General features: G+C 37.7%; 1 protein-coding gene across 5 annotated transcripts in view; it reads left to right on the forward strand.

The window, feature by feature from the left end:
• The window catches only part of DCLK1 (doublecortin like kinase 1), a 224,247-nt gene that overhangs the window by 199,884 nt on the left and 8,420 nt on the right, over positions 1-15,943 (forward strand). For 3 of the 5 annotated variants that reach the window (XM_031061410.1, XM_005426354.3, XM_005426356.3), the window contains 3 exons: positions 164-260; positions 2,033-2,113; positions 8,543-8,656. In XM_031061410.1, the coding sequence (XP_030917270.1) occupies positions 164-260; positions 2,033-2,113; positions 8,543-8,656 (292 nt within the window). Of the gene's footprint in view, positions 1-163; positions 261-2,032; positions 2,114-8,542; positions 8,657-14,244; positions 14,319-15,943 lie in introns of all 5 variants that reach the window. The other 2 variants (XM_005426355.3, XM_031061411.1) reach the window with 1 other exon arrangement.

Genomic DNA, 15,943 nt, shown 5'->3' on the forward strand with positions numbered 1-15,943 from the left:
TTATTAACACCCATGGCTGCATGTTTGGGGCAATTAACATCTTCCAAAAACATACTAAGGCATGATCAATTAAAAGCAATTTTAAGAAGTCTATTGAATCCACATCTGAAAATAATTTCTTTTTGGGTTTTGTTGTTGGTTTTCTTTGGTTTTTACTTTACAGAAGTGGAGATGACCAAGAAGTGCTTTTTGATCAAATTTTGATGGGACAGATGGATTTTCCATCTCCATATTGGGACAATGTTTCTGACTCTGCAAAGGTGAATTTTATAGTTGATGCTATTTTCTTCTGCAATATTATTTCCAGTGGGAGTGCATAGTGCATGCTGTCCTTTCACAGTCCTGTATTTGACATGTCTCATACATCTCCTGCTGCAGCTATAAATTCCTCTGGGTCACCAATTATGTTTCATTTGGTTACTGTCTCAGACTCCAGGAGGTTTTGAAATGGGCCCCATTCTGAAATGGACATCGTATCTCTATATGTTTTCTCACACAACACAGATACCAGCAGCCCTTATTGATTAAGAGAAAATTAAAGTAATTCACTTCCTAGCTGAAAAGCTCTCTTGGACTGTGCTTTGTATGTACTTATGAGGGGCACCAGGTACCAATCTGGAGCCTTTGAATGTTATCTAATAATATTTGGAGAGGCTGATTTCCCTTATTGACCCCATTAGATGTTATGTCTCTTCTTTCTTCCCGTCAAAGAACCAGGCCTCCCATTGCCTTATTGTTGCAGAGTGGTATGAAATACAGACTTGTTCTGATCACAGCTCTTGACCTGCAGTCTTTGGTGCGCTAAGGCAGATATAATTATTTACAGATACAGACCTTGACAGAGTTCATTATACTTGCAAAGCATATCAGGTTTTTTTAACTCTCACCAATTCACTAGAGCAACAGTTTAACTCAAAGATTTTCTAGGGATCTGGCATTCGCTGTAGTCATCTGTATAAATATATGTGGACAGAGACAAAATACATATGTGAATGTAAAAAAAAATCACATGGTCATTCTGTAGGTAGATAAGTGCTTACTTTCAGTCAGTTTACTTCTCTGGTCTGTAAGGCAATCTATGAAAAACTGTCTTCCTGTTTCCTTCAGTGTGACAGGGTTTGATTAATCACAAGAAAAAAAAAGTTAAATTTGGAGGTGGATGCAGGTATGAGAGTAGCTCTGAATCTCCATTCTTTGGAGAGTTACATCCTGCTTTTAACAGGTATGTGGAGCCTTCTAACTAATGAGGTTAAAGAATGAGATACAGTCATAGAGTTGGAAGTCCTCTAAACCAAATCATTGTGTTGTAGCAGGCATTATTTCATAGCATCATTAATGGGAACCTTGCAAGTCCTTTGCCAGTGGGTTTTCCTGTGAAACTCCTTCTGCCAAATAGTTCTGTCTAAAAATTCTGGTTTGAAGCCTTAGCCTATCCATTTAAGTTATTCTTGTAAATAAGAATGACTAGCTTTGGTCTTTGGCAATGCACATTTATTTGCTGTCATATTGCCCTACCGTTTCCATGCACTCCACTCTGTGAATAAAATAATCTAGGCAATTGCAGAGAAAATCAGAGGATGAAAAATAATGACTTTTAGTGTCAGGGTTTTTTTAATATCTTCGATGTTATTCAAACAAGAGTTTAAAGTAAAACTGTATTTGCTGGCTTTTTTTTTCCTACAGAGGAATTGGCTTTTTTCTTAATGGAAAGCTAACTTAATTTCATGGGGCCATCTGTTTTGCACATTATGTATTAAGTGCTTTTCTCTTAAACAGTGGCTTCAGAACTGTAACTCAGAACTGTCTTCTAGCTTTTCAAGATACTGTCAGATATTGATTTAGAAGTTCATCTGGGAGTTCATCAGTTCGTAGTTTTTCTATTTTTTGAATAATCTTAGTATATTTCTCCAGTCAGTAGTTCAGTCTCTCTGAGCACTCTTACAAAATCAGTTAAAGAGTTCTTGAGTGTATGAACTATTGATCTGTTCTTTGAAAGTGTTCTTTAATTTCAACCCTGTATTCTATTTCTCAGGAACTTATCACAATGATGCTTCAAGTAGATGTAGATCTGCGATTCTCTGCCTTGCAAGTTCTTGAGCATCCATGGGTTAATGTAAGTATTTTCAGACTTGTAGATGCTTCTTGCAATTGGGCACCTTTGAGTTCTTTTGTGTCAAGCCCTTGCTATGCCCTTTTGGAAGCCAGCACATCCTAAAGATGCCACAGATTTAACTGCAAATCCACTGGGTTACAGGCTGATTTACTGTATTGTGTACCTTGGAGTTGTCATTATTTTGTGTGTGCTCAGCTACATTTTCTCTGAAATGGACTTTCAACAAATCTCAATCCAATTTGATAAATGTATATCTCTCTCAGCTTGCAGGTTCAGTGACACATTTTATTCTCATGAGATGAGGTGGACTGAAAAATCTCACAGTCATGATTAAGAGTTACTGAAATATAGCCCATACTGTTAAACCTACTTGATCCAGAATGGAACAGGGAAACATTTAGAATAATATTTAGCTTCTGACGGTATTTAAGATTTGTTAATTATTCCAGACTATTTAACATGTTTTAAAATATTTGGATGACAAAAATAAAAAATTGGGATAATCCATATTCTAATTCAGAAGGGACAGCTGAGAAAAGAAACACAGTTGGGATGAACAGTGAAAAAAAATACAAGAAGAGGAAATAATGCTTCATTTTGTTTGTTGCAAGTTTGAGTGTGCAGTGCTCTCTGGAATACTCTTTGGTCCCTGAACTGCTGTGTCCAAAATCCCTTTCTCACTAAAAAACTATTCTAAAAATTCAAATATACAGTCACCTCAGATATTAATTTTTTTTTTTATGAAAGAGTCCTCCATATAGGGTAGTAGTGATCACTTAAGTATTTTCCAAGTACATGCTATAAGCTTGGAGGGCTCCCTTATTACTCAAACTACTTTTTAAATTGTAAATGGTATTAACGTGCAGAGCCCTTCTGTGGTGTATGAAGAATGCAAGGATCCAGGACGATATCTGATGAAAATCTTTTAATTTTGAAGATGACATTCAAGCAGCTGAAACATTTATTTTCCTTGGTGCCAGGGGCTATCCTTGGACATAGCGTTCTGTCACAGTTTATAATGCCTTATGATGATTGAGGGGTCTCTCTGTCTCCATGGGAGGAGGACGTGTGGAGATTTCTGGAGTGCTGAAGAGGAAGAGATGGAAGTGACTGATCAGAAGCCACAGAGAGGCCCAGTCACCCACAGTGTGAGCCTGCACACTGCTGCTGAGATTACTGAAATGTCACTTGCTTACACCACTTAAGGAAGTGGTCACTAATCTTCCATTTTTTCTGAAAGATCTATTTGAAATGTTAATGCTACCCTCAGATACTTTTTTTTTAATTGTTACACCATGATGTGTTTTAAAAAGCCATTTTAGTGTGATGTATAAAAAAGAAGAGGTGCAGCTCTTTGGCAGTAATACGATGGTGATGGTGTGCAAGTGACATGAGGATCTGCTTCCCTGCCCTCAATAGTACCTGCTAGTGAGGATAGCAGGGGAGAGGAGCTGGGGTCTAAAGACTTTTAACGCTGCAGAGGTATGCTAGAAAAACCTGAGCTCTGGTCACTGAAGCACCTTGGCAAATTCCTGAATTTCTGTGCAATAAGTTAACGTGCGGAACCCTTTGCCAGAAGGTGGTGTAGAGAGCTGATATAAATGGACTCAAAAGACAATTTAATACATTTTTGGAGGATGATCCCATTGGTGCATATTAAATATAGTGGTCTGGATAGAGCTCTTGGCTCACAAAGTTCTTAGGTACTTGTTTGGCATGAACTAGATGATATACCAGGGAAAGTTCAAGATCTACTTGCTTCTATTAAATATACTACTTCTTAAAGAGTGCCTGTGATTAGAAACAACATGCGGCGATCAATTCATCTTTGGTCTAGCTCTGGTGCACTTGCAGTTTTATGCTGGTAATAATTCTCTGCAATCAAAACCTGTAGCAGTTCTGTCTATATAAGTAAGTGAAACAAATATTCCATGACAATTCTGTAATTCCTTTTTTTCTACTGCTTTTAACAACTGAAAAAAAATAGTGTTTTGTCTGCATCATTACACTAGAGATAGTTCATAATGCGCATCAAAATTGTTTTTGAATTTTCTTATGTCCTCCATATATTTTTTTCTGGGAGGAAAAAGTCTAGCACTGGGAGCAGTTCAGGAAAGTGCTTTAACACATTGCAAACATTGCTCCCATTTCAAGGCATCACACATGGAAGCACTTAATACTGGGCATCGAATTAACTAGATGGCACTACAATCCTAGTTCACATCAGAAGAAATAAGAACATGGCTGAGTTGAAACAGGCGCTTAAATGGTTGGTTCCATGAGAAAGGGCACTTCCCTGAAGTGTGTCTGGGCAGTATCAGTAGATAAGCTAGCAGGGGCAGCCTGTTGATGCACAGAGGTAGAATGTACAGTGTCAGATCCAACTAGACATACCTCTGCCATCACTGGCTGGATCAGCTGAAAATCTGTCAGCCTCCCTGGACCTCATTTTCCCAGCCTCAGGAGAGAATTAATGTAATCCCTGTTTACAAAAGGCTCCACAACCTATGTGTTGTAATTACCTGAGCAATTATGTGTATACTGTCTTTCTGAGAAGAAATGGCACATGGAATTTTCACGTACACTCCATTTTCACAGGTAACCCACTTTAATACTTTTCCATGGTGTCAAATGCTGGAGTTTACTTTCTCTATTAGTTTCAGCTGGGATAGGGCTCACTACAACACTTCCCTTATTTCAGTTTTGAACCTATTCGGAGTGTTAAAGCTACAGCTAAAATACTACATAGAACAGCTGGCTTGAAAAGCAAGCATGTGTTTTCTTTGACAATTTTAAGAAACATTTTCTCTCTTTGATCAAACCTTTGATAGAAGTGTTGTAACTGCTTACACTGTATAAAACCATTTTGTAGATTGTAAATAACAATTCTACTTTATAGCTGCTTATTATGTGATTACTTGGTAAATTGCTGAGATTCCTGGAATGTGCTTTGACAGTTTCAGTAGGAGCAAACCCTCGTTTCAGTTTAAGTTTTTCTATAAAAATATCTGGATTCCTCTTGGAAACTGCAAAGCTTGTTATGGTCAGAGTCAGACCAGTAAAGCAGTTTCGATGTGAATAATATCCCAGATGTTTTCAATTCAAAAAAACAAAACCTGAAAAGATGCTGGCGACATGCCATTGCCACAGATGGAGATCTTGAATTCTAAATGCAATTCAGCAGCAGTTCTTTGCCCCCTCCATTTTGTTTATTTGGCATCATCTCTCCTATGCAGTACACTTAGACCTGGAAAAAAATCCATTAGTTTATACTTCCCCTACAGGGACCCCAAATCTTTACTTTACCTGCTCAATTTTTTTTTTTTTTTGCAAAGTTAAAGATTTATAAAAGATGCAGGAAGCTTGAGGTCTGGCATTTTAAACTTTGATGTTATTGATAACCTGAAACAAGTTACAGGACAAACTCATTCTTCTTTGTATAAGTAGTAAATGTTTCCTAATACATCCCTGAGCAGCGAATGCTGAAAGGGATGGCTTGCATTCTGTAAATCCTTCTCTGTTAAAATAATCAATATGAAATGTGTGTTGTTGCTGGAAGAGGAAGATGGCACACACCAGCCTAAAAAGAATTAGAGAACCTGGAGCTTTTATATTTTTCCCTCACTATGTCTGCCTTGGAAATTTGTGTCCAAAAGAAATTAATAGCCAAGCAATAAGTATCATTAAGCTAAACATTTGTAAGAAAATTAATTTTAAAAGGCATTCCTTATTTTGCAGCTGCATTACTTTTGGATACACCCTAGGACACTGCACAAAAAAAAATTTCCTTAGAATCCTTAAAGGAAACAGTGTCCAAAAGCTTTTCCAGCACTTCTGTTTACTCTAATTTCCTGCTGTTACTTGTGTAATGATCTATTCATCTGACATTTTTAGACTTGGAAAGTAAAGCTCTTGTGACCATCTTGTGAAATGGATCTAAGTGCTCCAGGGCAGTAGGAGTCTGGGAATCCTGAGCTTCATAACATCTTTATAACACTTTGAGTGGCAATGTCTCCTGCCACAGAGAACAATGCAAACATGAAAACAGTTTTTATTAATTACTAGATTTTGTCCAAGACCTTTTGCCTCTTTTTTGTTGTTTTTTTATTTTGAATTTTTGTAAATAGACCATGAAAGGTATTTTGTAGAGGCTGATTAAAAAACCCAAACAAACAAACAAACAAAAACCAAAACAAAACAGCCCAAAACAAAAAACAAAAATGTGTTAACATTCCAAGCAGTTTATATTGTCCATGTGAAAACTCAAATTCTGAGCCAGAGTTTTCAAACTCTTTTGACTGCTCAGCTCCTGAGGTATGCACGGAAGAGCTCTTCTTTCAGACTATTAGCAGTCAACATCTGAAGCTCATGACTCTCTAAAGTTCCCAGCTGGAGCAACAAAAATAACTGGTCACCTTAAAAAAAGAATCTTGTGATTAATGCTAAGGCTGAGATGAAATTCTGTAATCCTAGCCCACTGCCAAAAGCAAAGACTTAGAATAGGAGAAAGAAACAGTTAACCTCTTCAGGGTTTGACATCCCTCCCTTTCAGCAACCCAATGAAATTCTTGTCAGAAGTGTTTACGCTGTTCTCCAGTTCTACAACTTATCCTGATGATTCTGATCAATTTGATATTAGATGGGGTGTTTTTTTCACTTCTTGCCTTTTAAAACTGCAGTGCAACTTGTTTTGTATTTCGATAAACAGCTGTCATCTCTCACCCTCAATAGCTATCTTATTGTTGACTGAAATAATTCTAGGAGCCATTTTTATATATATTGATTTCTTTATAAAGCATTTTTGAATAAAAGAGAACTACTAAACATCAGATGGCACCAACAGTAGTAATAAAAACTAAGTAACAATAGAGGAATTCTGATGTATCCCTATGCTGCATCTTAAACTGGGCTGGAAGGTATTTCATCTGAAAGCTGGAGCCCAAACTATGTGTCTGTGGCATGTTGCCACAGGAGCTGTGGGTGTGGTGCTTCACCAATAAAATATGACCACAGTCTTGGTAACTATTGTCTTGTTTGTAATTTAGTCTTTTGACAAGATGACATGAACTCTTGGCAGACTTTCATGTCAAGAAAGCTAAGAGAATGATTTCATTTTTCTTCCCTCCTCTCGTGATGAGGAGTTCACTTTACAGAATAGCTTTCTTCTGGGAAAGGCAAGGTCAACGGGAAGCAGGTTATTTTTAGGGGTCATATACCACCGAGCCAGGACTCCCCAGTGATAGACAATAATCAGCTACTGGGTTCTATTGTTTTGTTTTGTGTTTTGCAGCTGTGTGCACTTGACCATATTTTGCCAGCTGAGACATTTTGTTAAGGGGTGAGTAAGGGATCTCTAAACACAAACTCTCCAAGCTAAATAAATAACAAACCCTACCAACCTCCCTAAAATTCCCATACACTCACTGAACTCACGATTTACTGCAGCAGCTCTGTAACTCTTTAAGGGCACTCGAAATGGCTGAAAAATAAAAGAAAAAAGTGTCTGTCATCTCTCACTATTCTGATATTTTCTTGTTTGCCTTTATTCTGCTAGGATTTTGCCTAAGTAGAGTTCAAGAATTATTTCAGTTGTTTATTCCTATACACACCATGCAGCACCAGTCAGAGATGACTATGGCACATGGTTCTGTATATTTTGCCTGTTGTACATTTTGTTTCCTATTCCACGTGTTCTGCATATTTGTTGCCTGAAAACCTGCATATGCTGCTAGGGGGGAAGTCTCACTTAGTAGTGTTTTTTGCATGTTTTTAAGGATCTTTGCTACAATTTCTGAAAAACACTCCTCTTTTCCTGGGTTTAAATTCAGTCTGTGGACTTGTGCAAAACCACAAACTCCATTCTTTCTGTCAGGGTTTCTGTTCAGTATGGAGGATGCCAGTCTCCCTAGGTGCAGGTATCCAGGTTTGCTCTCCAAAGCAAGAAGTCTCAGCTGGAAGGAGTAATGTCCCAGTCCAGCCTCTTGTTTTTGTAATATCTTGGAGACTTTTTATTTTGAGGTCATTATCATTAAATTTATGTGATGAGTAAACAGAATCTTAAACACATCTGAAGTCCTCAGGTTTTGAAATATCAATGGGCATAAAAATAACTGGGTAGTGTAATTAATGAAAGAAAATTGTAAGAAATGGTAAGGAAAATGAAATGTTTAACAATTATCATTAATGAACATTACCTAAAGTTTGAGAAGAAAATATAGGGCAAAGAAGAAGAGAGAGACTGCTTGGTGCCATAATGTGTTCATCTTGTAAGTACCTTAAATGTATTGATGGAGAAATGATTGACCCATATTTTAATACAAATATTTTGTAAACTTTTCTGGATTGATGGGACCTATCAGAATCACCTCACAGTTCCTCTTTTTTTGGTCTTTCCTCTCTGAAGTTTTATTCTGCTTTATTTATCTGCAGGATGATGGCCTTCCAGAGAATGAACATCAGCTCTCAGTAGCTGGGAAGATAAAGAAGCATTTCAACACAGGCCCTAAGCCGAACAGCACAGCAGCTGGAGTTTCTGTCATAGCAGTAAGCATCTGAAATACACAGATGAAACAGATTTATGAGCCCACCAGCCAGTTTTGTGTTTATGACACCAAAAAAACCAAAGAGGGTTAATATTTAAATAACATTTAATTAATATCAGCATCGTTAGACTCTGGTATCCTGCACAACTTCTCCTTTGGTTCTCCTTGTGAGTCACATTGTTATTTAACTGCCCTAGGAGGTATAACTGTACACACAGAACACAGTTCCACATTTTACCAGAAGATCAGTGGACCTAACTCCAACGTAAATTCAACAATTTGAACTGTGGTATCATGACATTTTACTTGGCAGCAGACTCATTAAATGGATTTAGGCCACACAGAGACTGTAGGAGGACAGAACCACTTTAAAATGGAAATTTCTTCAGAATTTAATTGAAAATCTCTATGGCAGCCTAAGCCTCTCCTCTCTGAAGACATGAAAGAGAGCTGTGATGCCTCACTGCTGCCTTCATGGTTAACATGAGTCTAACCACTTCAGATTTAGCTGGGCAGCAGCATTTTATTGTAGTGCTACACACAACCTGCTTCCCTGTCAGCAGAAGTATTTAATGGGGTAAAGACTTAATGGAACTTTTTGCTGCCTTCTGTCACATTGCAATTCCAGTGGAGCCATTCCAGGTTTGAACATGTCGGAGTGTCTGAAACAAAGCTTGGCCAAAATTTTGACCAAGCTTTACTGAGATTTCAATGGCATCCTCAGTGGAGCATACATCACATACAAGTGTATTTTTTCCTCACAGATGAACATGTGTATTACATATACATGGACATAGGATATATTCAGCATATGAAGAGATTATTCATACTAATGCCATTGAATAGTAACATGCACATCCTTCACATTTTTGATACATCTGCTTGTGTTTGTAAGCTTTCCTTTATTACTCATAGTAATGTGAACACTCCAAAAAGTCACTAAAAATGTGACATGTTAAACGTAACCATTCCCATATCAGATTACTCAGTGTTCATTCCCAGCTTCCATAAATTGCAGGTGGTGTGACTGCACATGTACACTTTCTTGTACTGTTTCCACTTTCATGTTTCTCAGCTCAGCCCCTCCAGTGTTGAGTTAAATCAGCATGAAATAAATTCAGCTCAGCACATGCAATCTGGCTCACAGGTGTGAAGTGCTTGTGCAGCAAAAGGGATACTCTCAAAGTTACTTGGTATAAGTACTAAAATTTCAAACTGTGCCTCTCTCATATTTTTTTCTTTACTCTTTCCTACCCTAAATGTCCTCAACATGGCAGCAAGTTGTTCCTCATGCTTCTTCTAGATTTTTTCAGTCATCAGCTAACATAGTCAGCATTTATTTATTTTCATTTTTAAGCAATAATACTGCAGCAACTCTCCCACAACTAAAACATCACATACCCATTGCTCATCTGAACTGCAGGTATGTTCTTTATAGACTAGCTGAAACCGTGTTCCTATTGAATGGACTGCCAGCACGCTTGTCCATGAGAATTACTGCTCAAATCCTCCATGCTAATGACTTCAAAGCTTAAAAGCAAGAAATGATGCCTCTGTCCTCATCCATCCCTTGCCTCCTTTATGTTTTTAATTTCCCTGCCCTCCTCTTTATTTTATTTGCCCCAGTTACTTTGCCAAGGAATTGTTTGCAGCAGTTTAACACCCGAGTAATGAAAAAGGCACTGTAGTGAATCTGTACACTGCAAAACATCAGGAAAAATGTGTATGATTATTTATATTCTTAATGACTTTTATTGTTTTTTAGTGTATGGAAAATTAACAGATTGTTTTTAGGGATCATCTCTGTGGGCAAACTTTATATTCTGACACAATTGATCCTGCAACTTGGCCTATAAAGTAGAAATGTTTAGAATACTTAGAAGAGATAGGGAAATACAGACCTCTTTAGTGTTTTGGTAATGTTTCAGAATGCTAGATAATTTCCATTTTATGAATAAATTAGTTTTGTTTTCTACAAAAATAATTTAATATGTAAAAGAAGGCCAAAAGCAGAGCAACAATGTCTCTAAATGTTGTTTCTGCATTTGGTAGTCTATTTAATATACATTTGACATGCATGTCACCAGAATTTTATGTTTGGGAATCTCCCTTTAACTGTGAAATCTCAAATAAGCTAAAATTAAATCGTATTAACAAAGGCTGCTCTAGATTTAGAACTTTCAAAGTATGTATAGATGCTGTAACATATTGTTTGGCACTAAGGACATGCACTAACCATATTTGCTAAAAAAATACTGGGGGTTTGTGCCTGCCTGTATGTTTACATACTTTTTGAGAGAGTGCTTGTGTATATAATATATAGAATTGCCATCTGTATATTATATAACACATATGTGTCTGTGTTTGTGAAAATGTGTTAATATGTGCTTATATTTCTGCAGCTTAATAGTAGAAAGATAAATATTATCATTATTTTGAGTATTATAACCCTGTTTATGTACAGAGCTTGCTAATATGTGGTATTTAGTTCTTAGTTTGTCCTCACATTGGTATGATGTGATATTATATGCCTGTTTTCTCTGGTGGTAAAAAGTAACACCTCAAAGATCTCAAGGAATATTTACCATATGCACCAATTAAAACTACAATATGAAAATTAAATTCCTAAAGATGTATCTCTGGTCAGCTTGACTGAAAGGAAGTTTGAAACTACATGTGTTTTTACAACTTCTGTGGCTACTGCTTCCTTCAGCAATGTCCAGATTACATTGATTCCTTTGGTTCAGACTTATGTCTGCTTTATTGATGTGATAATCTCAGTAAAAGTTGTCTCCGTCTATCCAAGGCAGAGACATCTTACTTCTCGTGCATGTGTCCAGACTTCAAGTTTGTCCACATTTGAAAGGATTCATCAGCTTGGACAAACTACCCTAATGAACATGTGCATGCCTAGCAAAGCAGTTCCTTTGCTGATGTAGTAGAATGATTTCTCAAACAAAATTAACTATACAAGCAAAGAGACTTTTCTGTTGATGCAATAATACATCATTAAAAGTTCTGCCAGAGTAACTATGTCAGTTGGGAAAAAATTCCCCTGAACCAAAATAGCTTTGCCAGCAAATTTTTAATTGGAGAGCTAGCTTTTAAAACAGCAAGAGAATTAGCAAGTCCCAAAAAAACACTGCTTGCTGATGAGAGACTATGTAGGAGAAATATCACTTTACTTGCCCTGTTCTTAAACTCTTGTCACAGGCGTTGACTACTGGTCTCTGTGGGAGACCATTTGGGCTAGTGCCCTTCAGTCTGTGTCAGAATGGCCACATTACTGTTAAGCATGTTCCAAAATATTTGCAGGATCATGTTTCTCATACAGCTTTTCAATAGGAGCAGTATTTTTTAGTTCTGTGATTGTGTTTATAAAAGGTACTGCAGTAAAAGCATAAAAGCAGGCTTACATTAACTAGCCTTTTTAAAATTTTGGGGTAGATTTTATTCTTCAGTTCTTCAAGGGTGTCAATTCCACTTGTTTTGGTTTGGCCACAAAACAGTACCCTTGTGGCTGTACCCTTTAGGCTTCAGTGACAGTGGCTAGAGCGACCAAGAGTGCAAATCACTTTTTAAGAATGCTTCTGCAGTCCAAAGGTGTGCTGTAATTCCTTGTATGAACTAAGCATCGTTTAATATATGTCCTTGTCTGAAGTGTTAAATCTAAGCCTGTATGTCATCACTTTGGTGCTTGTACTTTTGCCATTGTTAGGACAGAGAAAAAGATTAATGCTTATCCGCTGTTAAGGTTGTATGAGGTCTTTCTCTTGGCAATGGGAGTAAACTCCAGCTGGAGATGCAGAGTAAACAAGTAGAACAGAAAAGGAGAAAAGCTGCTTAGAAAGTTGGTGCAGCTCCCTTCTGCTCGCAGGGTCCTCGGTTGGGGACCCTGGCAATGGCAGGCAGCGTGTGGGTCGTTGCTCTGCATTCTGCCGATTTTAAAATAAAAATTACCCATGCCAAGTGGAATTTTTAGTCATGGGATTTCTTGGGTGGTGTGGAGGAGAAGCCAAGCCTAGCCTGTAAGTTTTGCTTAAAGTTTTAAAGCTGAACCTCTGTCTTGGCTATCCTTTCATATCTATTGTCTGTGTTGTCCTGGGGTCATTTTCCACAGTTGGGTTTCTCATGGCAGGATCTCCACACCACCAAAATTGTTTCAGCTCTTGTTAGGGAGCGACTTTCCTAGTTTTCTCTGTATAAATTTTTGGCTATTCAATTTTAGGGCAATATTTTTGATCTGCTTTTTAGGAAAACATCCCTTTTGTGTGTTTTATGTGCAGCATACAAGGAAGCCAGTAGATGGCAATAGCAGACCAGTGTAGTTAAGCCAACACAAATTTAACTCTAGGTACAGGGTTCCCATGGTTTTAAACAGGAAACATGATTTAAATAATTCTAAATAAGATGAAACAGGCATTGTTAAAAAAAAAAGAATAAATTATTAAATTCTACAGTTGCAGGGGAGTCATCAAGAAAAAGTTAAATTTGCAGTTAGTTCCTAACTCCCCTTTAAGTGGTTGGTACCTGGAAATGTGTTGAACTGCTATTCTGAATTTAGAATTAGAAACTGTCATCAGTATTGGAAATATATGCCACACTCTTATTGAAGCCCAAAATGTCCTTTTCCCTTCATAGAGCAAAAATTTTAAAATCATTGCAACAGTTTTAGAGCAGTTAGAGTTTCTCTGTCAAGATTTTTTCCCCAAAATTTTATCTAATTCAGCTAAATTATGTTTTACCATCTGTTAGTGCAGCACAGGAGGGTTAGGGAAAAGAACACATTTTCTTTGTTCCTATGCACATGATTTTGCTAATGATAAACTAAACTTGAAAGATCTATAGTCCTTAAGTAATACCACCAGCACAATTTCCTGGACACAATGTTAAGTTCATTTCCATTTTGACTTTAATTGGTGCAATTTTAAACCAAATAGTTTTGTACTGTTATCTTTTTGAGCATGAGGTGTAAGCTAAAATGATAAACAATGTTATTCATGGCTCTGAGTAGTCCTACTCTCCAAGGTTAACGCATTTTTAGAAATGAATTACCATGATTGATGGGGTATCAAAACCTGATTCTTTTCATCTTTACACATTCCATGATTATGAAGCAGTCTAATTTAAGCCTTGTGTAGTCTGTCTAGCCTGCTCCTCGTGATGGTTGCACTGCATTTAATTTTTTAAAAATTATTATTTTTGAACTTCTCAGTTTAATTGCAAAAGATAATATTCTATTACTGGTATGTGCAACTTAAAAGGGCACTACTGTCTTTGGAGGTAACAAGATATTTCAGACTTTTAAATGAATGCATTATGCATTAACTAACGGATTTGCAAACTCCATTTTAGTTTCAAGAAATTGGCTTCTAATTTGGCAAGACCAAATTTAGAATTAGTATATTTTTCTTTTATTTCTTTACTTCTTTTTTTCCTTTTTCCTCTGTGGTACATAGCTTTAGGATGTTAGATAAGAGTGAAAGTGAAAAGAGTAAATATGCACTAAATAAGGAACAGCTTGCTCTGGAGTCTGAATTCTCTAGCCTAATGTCGATCCACTGAGTTGCCCCATTTCTCTCTGCTCAGCTGGACCACGGGTTTACCATCAAGAGATCAGGGTCTTTGGACTACTACCAACAACCAGGAATGTATTGGATAAGGTATGAGATGGTGCAGCGCCAACAGTCAGTGTTTCCATGGCAACGTGCTGGCAGTCTCCATTAACCAGTTCCTTCAGTGGATAAACATGCTTTTTGATTTGTTATCCGGTCCATATGCTGCTTTATCAGTTTCGTTTTAATCTTGATTGAGATGCCACACCCCCTCATTCCCTTTCTTCACCCATCCCTCACACCCACATTGCCAGCTTTCTCTTCATTGCACATGCTCAGTATCAATCTCCCCTGTAGTTAAAAGGACAGTGTATATAGAAAATCTACAGATATGCTGAAGTACGCACCCTCCCCCTCCCTTCTGCTTGTTAAGGCATCTGCTTCCCCTGTGCTCCTGTTTCAAAATACATGGAGCAGCAACAGGCTCTCAGCATATATTTTCCTCCTTTTCCATGCGAGATGTGGAGCTATATACTGTCATTTTAAACCCACTAAACACAATCCTTACCTTAGATTGAACAATGCATTTGCATAACGCGGGCATAGAAACTCTCCCAAGTTCACTGAAATACAATGCATTGTATGTGCTGGTAAGCTTGTGTTTCTAACAATGCATTCCTTCTCTTTTCTTTTTAAAACCCTTCTGATACTATTTATTTTGGTTTGATTTTTTTTTTTAATATTGCATGAGTCTCTTGAATATATTTTTCTTCATTGTGTAACTGTGCCAGGAGTGTTGTTAGCTGGCTTAACCTGTATGATAAAATGGGGCTCTGGGCGGGAGGGCCTTATTCTGGAGTGGGGGCAAGCTGGTTTCCAGGTCTGATAGCCCACGAGAGGCCCACACACCTCCTCAATAAATCCAGAGTACTGGAGTTTCCATCAACTGGTTACTTGCTGTCTTTTTCCTTATTACTCACAAGACTTACATTTTGGTAACTGGAGAAATTTTATAAGTTTACTGTGGGGCCTATGTTTTCTAACACTGCCTTTAAGAACTTGTCTGTGAGGGATTTGTAAAATCTCAGCAAAGTAACCACCTTAGCAAAACAGCAGAGATGGTCACTGCTAGTGTTTCCAGTAAAGTAAAACTCCCACCCTGGATCATTTCACCAAGTGCATGGATCGGGCTGCAGCACGCTTTCCATAAAACCTAACGGTTCCCTGAGTGCACACTGAGGACTAAGTAGTTTCTGATATGGATGTTCTGGGGAAAGAGAAATGAAACAAACCCAAACCCAAAAATAAGCCTATTTTTCAGGCAAAAAGTAGAAATCAATCCTGTTCATGAGTTGAACACTGGCTAGCAAAAATTGAGAAAGACTCTCACTCTGAGTGCTGGAGTGCAGCAGTACCTGTAATTCATCTAATTCCACCCTCTTGCACTTGTAGTGGTGGCTACAAACCCACTGTCACCTGCAAAGGCAGAGCAAAACCTGCTGATCTCTCTTGTCACTTGGCCTTCTTCTTCATGCTCCTTGGTTTTGGAGAAGGGGGAATGGGACCTGAGTGCCCAGCTTTAGGTGACTGTGGGTTTGATAGTATTAGAGGAATTTTCTGTCAAGCAGAACTTTGATGAAGAGTTGCAAATTTAATGCCTGGTCTGTAAAATGGTGGGGAAGGTCACATGAGCTTTTTTTGTCTTCCTGGAAGTTAATTGCTATCCATGGTCA

Source organism: Geospiza fortis, unplaced genomic scaffold (assembly GCF_000277835.1).
Source record: "Geospiza fortis unplaced genomic scaffold, GeoFor_1.0 scaffold181, whole genome shotgun sequence".
Classification (NCBI taxonomy): Eukaryota; Metazoa; Chordata; class Aves; order Passeriformes; family Thraupidae; genus Geospiza; species Geospiza fortis.